At 41.8% G+C, this 12,643-nt stretch overlaps 1 protein-coding gene across 1 annotated transcript in view; it reads left to right on the top strand.

Annotated features, from left to right (window-relative positions):
* Window positions 1–12,643, top strand: part of LOC106612355 (collagen alpha-5(IV) chain) — a 143,974-nt gene that overhangs the window by 108,333 nt on the left and 22,998 nt on the right. Inside the window, exons 29-36 of the mRNA XM_014213415.2 lie at window positions 4,018–4,112; window positions 4,262–4,412; window positions 4,489–4,602; window positions 5,274–5,441; window positions 5,527–5,616; window positions 5,699–5,833; window positions 12,039–12,137; window positions 12,306–12,395. Coding sequence (XP_014068890.1) covers window positions 4,018–4,112; window positions 4,262–4,412; window positions 4,489–4,602; window positions 5,274–5,441; window positions 5,527–5,616; window positions 5,699–5,833; window positions 12,039–12,137; window positions 12,306–12,395 — 942 coding nt within the window. The remainder of the gene's footprint in view (window positions 1–4,017; window positions 4,113–4,261; window positions 4,413–4,488; window positions 4,603–5,273; window positions 5,442–5,526; window positions 5,617–5,698; window positions 5,834–12,038; window positions 12,138–12,305; window positions 12,396–12,643) is intronic.

The raw sequence follows: 12,643 nt of genomic DNA, 5'->3' as shown, positions 1-12,643 counted from the left end.
AAGTCCTGAGCGCTCTGGAGCAGGTTTTCATCAATGATCTCTCTGTACTTTTCTTTGTTCATATTTTCCTCGACCCTGACTAGTCTCCTTGTCCCTGCCACTGAAAAGCATGATGCTGCCACCACCATGCTTCACCGTAGGGATGGTGCCAGGTTTCCTCCAGACGTGATGCTTGGCATTCAGGCCAAAGAGTTCAATCTTGGTTTCATCAGACCAGAGAATCTTGTTTCTCATGGTCTGAGAGTCTTTGGGTGCCTTTTGGCATACTCCAAGTGGGCTGTCATGTGCCTTTTACTGAGGAGAGACTTCCGTCTGGCCACTCTACCATAAAGGCCTAACTGGTGGAATGCTGCAGGGATGGTTGTCCTTCTGGAAGGTTGTCCCATCTCCAAAGAGGAACTCTAGAGCTCTGTCAGAGTGACCATCGGGTTTTTGGTCACCTCCCTGACCAAGGCCCTTCTCCCCCGATTGCTCAGTTTGGCCAGGTGGCCAAGTCTAGGAAGTCTTGGTGGTTACAAACTTCTTCCATTTAAGAATGATGGAGGCCACTTGGACCTTCAATGCTGCAGACATTTTTTTGTACCCTTCCCCAGATCTGTGCCTCGACACAATCCTGTCTCGGAGGTCAACGGACAATTCCTTTTACCTCATGGCTTGGTTTTTGCTCTAACATTCACTGTCTAGTGTGGGACCTTATATAAACAGGTTTGTGCCTTTCCAAATCATGTCCAATCAATTGAATTTCCAACAGGTGGACTCCAATCAAGTTCTAGAAACATCTCAGGGATGATCAATGGATACAGGATGACCCTGAGCTCAATTTCAAGTCTCAAGTCTGAATACTTATGTTTTTCAGTTTTCTGCTTTGTCATTATGGGGTATTGTGTGTAGGTTGATTTTTATTAATTTAATCCATTTTAAAATAAGGCTGTAACGGAACAAAATGTGCAAAAAGTCAATGGGTCTGAGTACTGTGTGTGTATATATACAGTACCAGTCAAAAGTTTTGACACACCTACTCATTCAAGGGTTTTTCTTTATTTTGACTTTTCTACATTGTAGAATAATAGTGAAGACAGCAAAACGATGAAATAACACATATGGAATCATGTAGTAACCAAAAAAAGTGTTAAACAAGTCAAAATATTATTTATTTTTGAGATTCTTCAAAGTAGCCAACCTTTGTCTTGAAGGCAGCTTTGCACACTCTTGGCATTCTCTCAACCAGATTCACCTGGAATGCTTTTCCAACAGTCTTAAAGTATATGCTGAGCACTTGCTGGCTGCTTTTCCTTTACTCTGAGGTCCAACTCATCTCAAACCATCTCAATTGGGTTGAGGTCGGGTGATTTTGGAGGCCAGGTCATCTGATGCAGCACTCCATGATTCTCCTTCTTGGTCAAATAGCCATACCCTGGATGTGTGTTGGGTCATTGTCCTGTTAAAAAACAAATGATAGTCCCACTAAGCGCAAACCAGATGGGATGGTGTATCGCTGCAGAATGCTGTGGTAACCATGCTGGTTAAGTGTGCCTTGAATTCTAAATGAATCACCGACAGTGTCACCAGCAAAGCACCATCACACCACCTCCTCTGTGCTTTATGGTGGGAACCACACATGCATAGATCATCTGTTCACCTTCTCTGCGTGTCACAACAACACGGCTGTTGGAACCAGAAATCTCCAATTTGACACGTCAGACCAAAGGACAGATTTCCACCGGTCTAATGTCCATTGCTCGTGTTTCTTGGCCCAAGCAGGTCTCTTTTTCTTAATGGTGTCCTATAGTAGTGGTTTCTTTGCAGGAATTCGACCATGAAGGCCTGATTCACGCAGTCTCCTCTGAACAGTTGATGTTGAGATGTCTGTTACTTGAACTCTGTGAAGCATTTATTTGGGCTGCAATTTCTGAGGCTGGTAACTCGAATGAACTTATCCTCTGCAGCAGAGGTAACTCTGGGTCTTCCTTTCCTGTGGTGGTCCTCATGAGAGCCAGTTTCATCATAGATGGTTTTTGCAACTGCACTTGAAGAAACTTTAAAAGTTCTTGAAATGTTCCATATTGACTGACCTTCATGTCTTAAAGTAATGATGGAATGTCCTTTCTCTTTGCTTATTTGAGCTTTTCTTGCCATAATATGGACTTGGTATTTTACCAAATAGGGCCATCTTCTGTTGAAATGCATTCCAGGTGACTACCTCATGAAGCTGGTTTAGAGAATGCCAAGAGTGTGCGAAGCTGTCATCAAGGCAATGGGTGAATCTTGTTTAATACTTTTTTGCTTACTACAAGATTCCCTATGTATTATTTCATAGTTTTGATATCTTCACTAATATTCGACAATGTAGAAAATAGTCAAGCTAAATAAAAACCCTTGAATGAAATATGAAATGCCCAAATACATTTTTCAAACTTCTGATCACCTTCTTGCCTTGGATTACATATCATAGATGCCAATTTGCAAAACTATGAATACAAATGGCATCATTTGAAGACAAAATTCAATGTTGTGTTTTGTTTTCAGTATATTTACACAACATTTTTATCAGAGGACAAATGTGTTCACTATTTCCAGCAATCAATAAATACTAGTGCACAATATTCTAAATCACTCCATCAGGGCTATATTGGGTATAAATCATGGCCCAGTGCCTAGTGAAAGTCAACCCACCCTTTGCAGGGTCTTTACAATTTGCTGACGGAAATGATTAAGACAAATATTTGATTTTATGTGTTTGTAAACTAGTGGTGCGCCGGTCAGCTGTTTGTTCACCTCACCCGCAATTGCTAATAACCCATCCGCAACCGCCCGGAGTATATGTGATGAAGTGATTTAGATATGTTTCTGCTTATAATTTCTGACATTTTGGTAGGCTATTTGTTAGTCAACTTGAATTACAACTATAATTAGATACATGTACCTTCTCTTTTGTCAGGCTACACTGAACTCGAGCTTGGTTCCCAAGTTTCTTAACCATACCAAACCGTGTCGTAAAGTGTCGCCAAAATATTGTAATTGAGCAAGTGTGTTCATAATCATTAGGATATTTTAGCGATCCGCAGTGGAAGAAGTCCTAAATGCCCACCAGCTTTCAGATGTGAGCTAAACAGCTAACTTGCTCTTGATATGCGTTATTAGGTCAATGGAGGAGAAAGTGAACTTGTTTAGCTCAGTTGTATGCTGATTTGCGATCTATTAACAACAAGGGTTGCATTAAATAGGCACAATATTTTTTATGATGCACTTGGTGATGTTCAGTTCATTCACACAAAACGTATAAACAAAAGCATTCATTGTGAAAGTTGATACATGTAAGGCCTTCATATATAGGCTATACGCAGCACTTTGTTAAATTTATCGAATCAGTTATTGTTTTCTTGCTCAAACACTGAGCAACACCTGTAAAACTGAAATTTCTCTCAAAACACAGGGATGTCGATTCGCATGGGACTAGTATTATTAGAGGACTTTGGAGTTTGCCTAAAAACAGTAGGTTATTCTGGTTAGTCAATGTCCAGATTTCAGTTTCCATTTAACCCATCTAAACAGTAAGCTACAGTTCCCTTGACATGCCATCGGCCTATTTAAAGTCCTGTCTTGCGACTGTTGAATTTATTTAATGACCCTAAATCCTCCGACCCGAGGATATAACCACGTTGTAAATGTAAATGTTTAGTGAAAAATGCGTCAAAGGAGAATAATTGCCCATAATTCTACACCTTTTGATATTTTTATTTCCAATTTTGATCATCATGGTTTAGTGATAATGATTAAATATGAATTTTTTAAGTCAGGCTCATTTCATTGATGTGTTAATCTTTTTTGTAGGCAGTTCTTATGATTCATGTATTTGCTTAATTAACAGTATCTTATAGTTTTGATGAAAGTATTTGCTGTTTAGAGAATTCAACGTATCTTCGAACTACACTGTTCCAAAAATGCATGAACGTGATTGAGAAAAACTGCAGATAGAGCTCATGTACAGACTCAGTCATGAGACTGTTTCCCTCTCAGGTGAGAAGAGCCAGCCGGGGGTTGCTGGTGCCCCAGGGATTGGTAGTATGGGACGACCAGGACCATCCGGAGCTCCCGGGATGCCAGGCCCTAAGGTCAGTGGAGCGCAAACATTTTGTGTGTGTGTGTGCACATGCGTGAGTGTGTTTGAATGAGTTTGTGAGTGCGGGCGTGTGTGTGTGTCCTACTGTGGGCTGTCTTTGTGTGTCCATACATAGTAATTCTGTGTTGTATGGGTTTTTAGGGTGATTTCAGACCAGGGCTCCCAGGGCTGCCAGGTAGACCAGGCCCCCCAGGGGAGGATGGTTCTCTGGGGCTGACTGGAGACTCTGGTCTGCCTGGGCTTGGTAGATCACCTGGCTTACCAGGAAGAGATGGTCCACAGGGAGACAGAGGTGAGTAGACACACACACACACACACACACACACACACACACACACAGTCTGATTGTTGCTTCTGTCTATCCTCAGGCGGTAAAGGTGCTGAGGGCTTGCCTGGTCTGCCTGGGGATGCTGGGGAGTGTACGCTAGGCATTCCAGGCCCTCCGGGGGCTGTAGGTCTCAATGGAATCATTGGCTTCACAGGTACATATCCTTAGCCCCACAACTCAGCTGTTTACCGAAACAAGTGGCAAAGGATGCCCTTTTGTTTTTTTTGTTTTTATCCCAGAATGTACACTACCAGTCAAAGGTTTTAGAACACCTACTCATTCAAGGGTTTTCTTTATTTTTACTATTTCTACATTGTAGAATAATAGTGACGACATCAAAACTATGAAATAACACATCTGGAATCATGTAGTAACCAAAAAAGTGTTAAACAGATCAAAATAGATTTTATATTTGAGATTCTTCAAATAGCAACCACTTGCCTTGACAGTTTTGCTGTAAGCATGTAAGCATTTCTGTCAGAACACTGCATGTAAGCATCTCTGATGCTGTAAGCATCTCTGTCAGAACACTGCTCATAAAAGTTCTAGGTGTGACTCTACTGTACATACATGTATGACACTCTCATAAAGTCCTCTCTGTGTGTTCCTCCTTATTGTTCTCTCCTTTTCCCCTTTCTCCTCTCCCTGCTGTCTTGTTCTCCTCTCCCCATTTCTGTCTCTCTCCTCTCCCCTTTCTTTCTCTCTTCTCCCCTGTCTCTCTGTTCTCTCCTCTCCCCCATCTCTCTGTCCTCTCACCCTTTCTTTTTCTCCTCTCCCCCATCTCACTCTCCTCTCTATGTATCCTTGGATCTCTACATGCTTCAGGGACCAGAGGACAGAAGGGGGTGCAGGGCGATTCAGGTCTGCCTGGCAGAGGGGCCCCAGGATTGATGGGGCCGTTTGGACGGCCCGGTTTTGATGGACCCCAGGGACCTGGGGGGGCTGCCGGCCTGAAAGGATTCAGAGGAAGAGATGGTGTACCTGGGATACCAGGTTAGACCACTATTGCTTTAAGGTGAAGAAGATAATGTGCCATTGTGTGATCAACTGTTATGAACCTGTGTGTGTGTTCTCCAAGGCCTGAGAGGAGACATGGGGCCATCAGGAGTGTGTGGTACACCAGGACCAGACGGAGGCCCAGGACCAGGGGGACGACTTGGCCCTAAAGGTAGAACTGTCCAATACTTTTATGCACACACACACGCTATGATGATGATGAAGATGTTGACGATGATGATTGCTGTCTCCAGGTCTGATGGGTGCTGATGGGGTGAAGGGCCATGTAGGAGCCAGGGGACCTGTGGGAGATTCTGGGGCTCCTGGAGATATTGGAGTCACAACATACATCGAGGTCCCTGGGGACCCTGCGGACCCAGGACCTACAGGTCAGTCTCTGAATGACCCCTGACTCTGAATGACCCCTACCCCCAATCAACACTACAAACTCCAATGCTAATTCTAGAACATTAGCGGCACCCTGTCTTTATAGACTTACACACAGTATCTGTAGTAGACTATTCCTTTCTCCCCTTGAGTTTTTAGAAACATTTACAGTGGTTCGTCCTTTAAAAATTGCAACGGACTGCAGCACAGCTTGCAGGCTGCCGCAGAATTCTATGGCACATTATTTAAGTGCCAACCACTGGTACCATTAATGCTAGTTAGTGTTAGTTTGACCACCAGAGGGCATCTTTGAGAAGCATTTGATAGTCTTCAATAGTGGCTGTACTAGAGAATTTAAAACCTTTTTTTGTAAGAACATAGTATATGGGACTGATTTTAAGAAATGCCGCTTAATTAATTTGATTAATATTATGATGTTTCTATTCCAAGAAAAACGAAAAACCCTTTGGAATGGAAAATATGGCGCTGTACAACGTGACAGTCGGGAGTTGGCTACAGTGCTGGGCTATTTAGCTAAAGAATCCCTGTGTCGTGGAGGCAACTGGGGTTCAATTCCCCGACGGGGAGGAAGGAGTAGGCTGTCCTTGTATATATCTATTTATTTTAAATAGGCAAGTCAGTTAAGAACAAATTCTTATTTACAATGACGGCCTAGGAACAGTGGGTTAACTGCCTTGTTCAGGTGCAGAATGACAGATTTTTACCTTATCAGCTCGAGGATTCAATCTAGCAACCTTTCGGTTACTGGCCCAATGCTCTAACCACTAGACTACCTCCCGCCACAAAAATAAATGTGAATGTAAATAAGAATTTGATCTTAACCTGTTGGGTCTAGGGGGCAGCATTTGCACGTCTGGATAAAAAAAATGTACCCGATTTAATCTGGTTACTAATCCTACCCAGTAACTAGAATATGCATATACTTATTATATATGGATAGAAAACACTCTAAAGTTTCTAAAACTGTTTGAATGGTGTCTGTGAGTATAACAGAACTCATTTGGCAGGCAAAACCCTGAGACATTTTCTGACAGGAAGTGGATACCTGATGTGTTGTATTGACTTTAAACCTATCCCATTGAAAAACACAGGGGCTTAGGAATATTTTGGCACTTCCTATTGCTTCCACTAGATGTCACCAGCCTTTACAAAGTGTTTTGAGTCTTCTGGAGGGAGATCTGACCGAACAAGAGCCATGGAACGATGATGTCCCATTAGACACCTGGCGCGCGAGTTCATGTTGGGTACCCTCGTTCCAATACGTTATAAAAGAGTATGCATTCGTCCACCTTGAATATTATTCATGTTCTGGTTAAAAAGGCCCTAATGATTTATGCTATACAACGTTTGACATGTTTGAACGAACGGAAATATATTTTTTCCCCTCGTTCATGACGAGAAGTCCGGCTGGCTTACATCATGTGCTAACGAGACGGAGATTTTTGGACATAAATGATGAGCTTTTTTGAACAAAACTACATTCGTTATGGACCTGTGATACCTGGAAGTGACATCTGATGAAGAGAATCAAAGGTAATGGATTATTTACATAGTATTTTCGATTTTAGATCTCCCCAACATGACGTCTAGTCTGTATCGCAACGCGTATTTTTCTGGGCGCAGTGCTCAGATTATTGCAAAGTGTGATTTCCCAGTAAGGTTATTTTTAAATCTGGCAAGTTGATTGAGTTCAAGAGATGTAAATCTATAATTCTTTAAATGACAATATAATATTTTACCAATGTTTTCTAATTTTAATTATTTAATTTGTGACGCTGACTTGACTGCCGGTTATTGGAGGGAAACGATTTCCTCAACATCAATGCCATAGTAAAACGCTGTTTTTGGATATAAATATGAACTTGATAGAACTAAAAATGCATGCATTGTCTAACATAATGTCCTAGGAGTGTCATCTGATGGAGATTGTAAAAGGTTAGTGCATCATTTTAGCTGGTTTTATGGTTTTGGTGACCCTGTCTTTGACTTGACAAAACATTACACACAACTCTTGTAAATGTACTGTCCTAACATACTCTAAATTGATGCTTTCGCCGTAAAACCTTTTTGAAATCGTAAAACGTGGTTAGATTAAGGAGATGTTTATCTTTCAAATGGTGTAAAATAGTTGTATTTTTGAAAAATTTGAATTTTGACATTTATTTGGATTCAAATTTGCCGCTCTTGAAATGCACCTGCTGTTGATAGAGTGCACCACGGGTGGCACGCTAGCGTCCCACCTAGCCCCAAGAGGTTAACTGATTCCATATGTGCTATTTCATAATTGTGATGTCTTCGCTATTATTCTACAATGTAGAAAATAGTCAAAATGAAGAATAACCCTGGAATAATTAGGTGTGTCCAAACTTTTGAGTCCATCAAGACGTTTTGACTATAGAGAAATTGATGATACTATTACTTTTAGAGTTTGGGATTAATTTGATTAATTATGGTGTTTATATTCCAAGAAAAATGAGAAAAACCCTGGGTTTCCGTTAGGAGGGAACGGAAAATATGGAGCTGTACAACGTGACGGTCGGGAGTAGGCTACACAGTACCGGGCTATTTAGCTAAAGAATCCCTGTGTCGTGCGGGCATGAGAGGTGCACGCGGGAGACCGGGGTTTAATTCCCTGATGGGGAGCAAGGAGTAGGCTGTCATTTGTAAATAAGAATTTGTTCTTAACTGACTTGCCTAGTTAAATAAAGGTTACACTAAGAGCATAACATTTCTACACCATAATTTTAGTCTGACCAATACCCAAACGAAGATTGATTTATCAAGACCAGTCCCTATGCTTGTCTCAGAGCAGCTGGAAACAGTGTTAAAATAGTTGTACGCTAATGCTTCAAATCCAATTGCTTCTAACTTCAATATGCTCTTTAAATAAACAAGACCTACACCACTTTTAACAGCACATTACTCAACACTAGTGAGACTCATGTCGCCTGCGGTAGGCCTACAGTATATAAAAAAATATGATGTGACCCTCCGCCAATAATTACATATAGACTATTGGAGGATTCTAAATTAAAACCTTGGGTCTCCCGGTGGCGGCCGACACGGGTATTTGTAGCATCGCAATTTTGCATTGCGATGTGGTGATTTAGACAGCTGCACCACTGGGAAGGCCCCATCCACAAAGTATCAAAATACAGAGAGGTGTTGGTAAAGGTACAGTGGGGGGAAAAAGTATTTGATCCCCTGCTGATTTTGTACGTTTGCCCACTGATAAAGAAAGGATCAGTCTATAATTTTAATGGTAGGTTTATTTGAACAGTGAGAGACAGAATAACAACAAAAATATCCAGAAAAACACATGTCAAAAATGTTATAAATTGATTTGCATTTTAATGAGGGTAATAAGTATTTGACCCCCTCTCAATCAGAAAGATTTCTGGCTCCCAGGTGTCTTTTATACAGGTAACGAGCTGAGAATAGGAGCACACTCTTAAAGGGAGTGCTCCTAACCGCAGCTTGTTACCTGTAAAAAAGACACCTGTCCACAGAAGCAATCAATCAATCAGATTCCAAACTCTCCACCATGGCTAAGACCAAAGAGCTCTCCAAGGATGTCAGGGACAAGATTGTAGACCTACACAAGGCTGGAATGGGCTACAAGACCATCACCAAGCAGCTTGGTGAGAAGGTGACAACATTTGGTGCGATTATTCGCAAATGGAAGAAACACAAAAGAACTGTCAATATCCCTCGGCCTGGGGCTCCATGCAAGATCTCACCTCGTGGAGTTGCAATGATCATGAGAATGAGGAATCAGCCCAGAACTACACGGGAGGATCTTGTCAATGATCTCAAGGCAGCTGGGACCATAGTCACCAAGAAAACAATTGGTAACACACTACGCCGTGATGGACTGAAATCCTGCAGCGCCCGCAAGGTCCCCCTGCTCAAGAATACATATACATGCCCGTCTGAAGTCTGCCAATGAACATCTGAATGACTCAGAGGACAACTGGTGAAAGTGTTGTGGTCAGATGAGACCAAAATGGAGCTCATTGACATCAACTCAACTCGCCGTGTTTGGAGGAGGAGGAATGCTGCCCATCTCCACCGTCAAACATGGAGGTGGAAACATTATGCTTTGGGGGTGTTTTTCTGCTAAGGGGACAGGACAACTTCACCGCATCAAAGGGATGATGGACGGGGCCATGTACCGTCAAATCTTGGGTGAAAACCTCCTTCCCTCTGCCAGGGCATTGAAAATGGGTCGTGGATGGGTATTCCAGCATGACAATGACCCAAAACACACGGCCAAGACAACAAAGGAGTGGCTCAAGAAGAAGCACATTAATGTCCTTGAGTGGCCTAGCCTGTCTCCAGACCTTAATCCCAAACAAAATCCGTGGAGGGAGCTGAAGGTTTGAGTTGCCAAACGTCAGCCTCGAAACCCTAATGACTTGGAGAAGATCTACAAAGAGGAGTGGGACAAAATCCCTCCTGAGATGTGTGCAAACCTGATGGCCAACTACAAGAAACGTCTGACCTCTGTGATTGCCAACAAGGGTTTTGCCACCAAGTACTAAGTCATGTTTTGCAGAGAGGTCAAATACTTATTTCCCTCATTAAAATGGAAATCATTTTATAACATTTTTGACATGCGTTTTTCTGGATTTTTTTGTTGTCATTCTGTCTCTCACTGTTCAAATAAACCTACTTTTAAAATTATAGACTGATCATTTCTTTGTAAGTGGGCAAACGTACAAAATCAGCAGGGGATCAAATACTTTTGTCCCCCACTGTATATTGTCCTGCTAATAGCCCATAATGGGCTATTATAATACTGTACATGGTGTCCAGGTCAGGATAACCAAAACATTTATTTATTAAAGACTATCAGAAAGAATACTTATTTTGATCCAAAGCCATGAATGTGTGAGTCACTCAGCTTTATGTAGGCGATGCTATATGAATGTGCCATCAACTTGATAATTTCAAACAATATTTTGGAGGTTATTTCGTTTTCAAAAAAACAAAAGTGAGTCTTTGTAATCTGAATAAAGGCCAAACTAATATTTGTAAAGTCCAAAACATTTATTTCTGTTTTTAGAGGAAGAGAAACGCTGCGCCAATTGTGCGCCGCACTATGGTATTCCCAATCATGGTTGGATGTGATACATAATAATAATAGTAATAATAATACTACTTAACTTAGAAATACATTTTACGATAGAATTCTCCCCCTACCCTCCATCTGGAACGTTTCCCTAGTCAGCGCCATTATTATTGCAATGCCCCTTAAAGTGTTGCTCTGTGCTACCCAGTATGCTACCCTCCTCTTCCCTCCTCCCTTCCCCATGGGCTAGGTCTGTCTTCTGTGCTTGGCTCTGCGGCCCATCCCTTGCCCCCTGCCCTCATGCCTTGAACCTCGCAAGCTGTCAGTGGATACAGCTGGAGAACTGCAAGGCAATCCCATTGAGTGCGGGAGCCATGACCAATATATATATTGTCCTGCTAATAACAGGGTTAATAATATATCTGTGAGAATATCCAAGGGGCTTTTATATAATTCTAAATTAATAATAACAATATTTTGGAGATTTTGTTTTCAAATAACGTAAAATGAGTGTGAAAAAGGCCATTCTTGAACAGGGGGTGAGACATTGTTGCTAATTTGTTAACAAAGCCAGTTTGTTATCAAGAATATTTTACAATTGTTTTTAGAGGGAGAGAAACTAAAAACCTACGGTCATCTCATGGGTCTCCCAGTTGAGGCTGGCACAGGTATTGAACCAGCATCTGTAGCAACACAGCTTGCACTGCAATGCAGTGTCTTAGACCATTGCACCACTCAGGCACTGTACAATGTGACTGGTCGGGAGTGGGATACAGTACTACAGTAAGAGCAAAATAATCCTAACAAAATAAAATAATAAAAGTGTAACAACAGTTTTAGTAAGTAATACTGAAGTCGTGCACAATTATCAGTTTCTATTTAGGTTTATGTCGCCCATTCATAGTCAGTTAGAGACACAGTAGGACCCAAAAGCATAATCAGTGCTCTAACTCCCCCTTGCGCTGGTCTGGATCAATGAAGTGGTGACGCAGGGTACCGTATTAAACCACAAATTACCTCTAAGTACCGCAGCATAATGGCAAAATAATAATCGCAAAGCCTTTTAGATCTAGTGACCCCTGATCTCTGACTCTCCTCTCTTTTTTCCTCAGGTCTAAGGGGCCTAACAGGTGCCAAAGGAGATCTAGGTGTGATAGGGCACAATGGAGCAAGTGGCAAGGATGGGATTCCCGGGAGTGCCGGGCCGCAAGGTAGCAAGCACCGTGACACACTATTGAAAAAAAAACTGTTTCAATTGCCTACCCGCTTCTTAATAAATCACTACCATGCCTAGCTATTCAATTTGATTGAGTAAACTTTATTAATCCCCAAAGGCAATTGTTTATTACTAATATTTTGACCTCACACTTTTCTTGTAGGTGCTGTTGGCGACCCAGGCAGAGATGGCCAGAAAGGAAGTCCTGGTTTCAATGGAAACCCTGGAGTCGCAGGAGATATGGGTGTGCCAGGTAACATACTCAAAATTATAGCGAAACAGGCTGTGTCCAGATTCTGTCTTGCATACTACTTACTAAAATCTACATACTGTGTACTAATCGTACTACATATTATTTAGAACTTACTCGTTAGTAAAAATGTGTCATCTAATGCGCTATTGCGTTGTTTCTCGCCATTCGTTCATTTTGGTATAGCGTTTCCCTTTCAGAATTATCAGCTGATTATCAGCTGTTGTCAGACACACATGGGTCTGAAAATA

Source organism: Salmo salar, chromosome ssa09 (assembly GCF_905237065.1).
Source record: "Salmo salar chromosome ssa09, Ssal_v3.1, whole genome shotgun sequence".
In the NCBI taxonomy this organism is placed as follows: domain Eukaryota; kingdom Metazoa; phylum Chordata; class Actinopteri; order Salmoniformes; family Salmonidae; genus Salmo; species Salmo salar.
The sequence above is the reverse complement of the archived record's forward strand: the minus strand, read 5'-3'. Positions and strand labels throughout refer to the sequence as shown.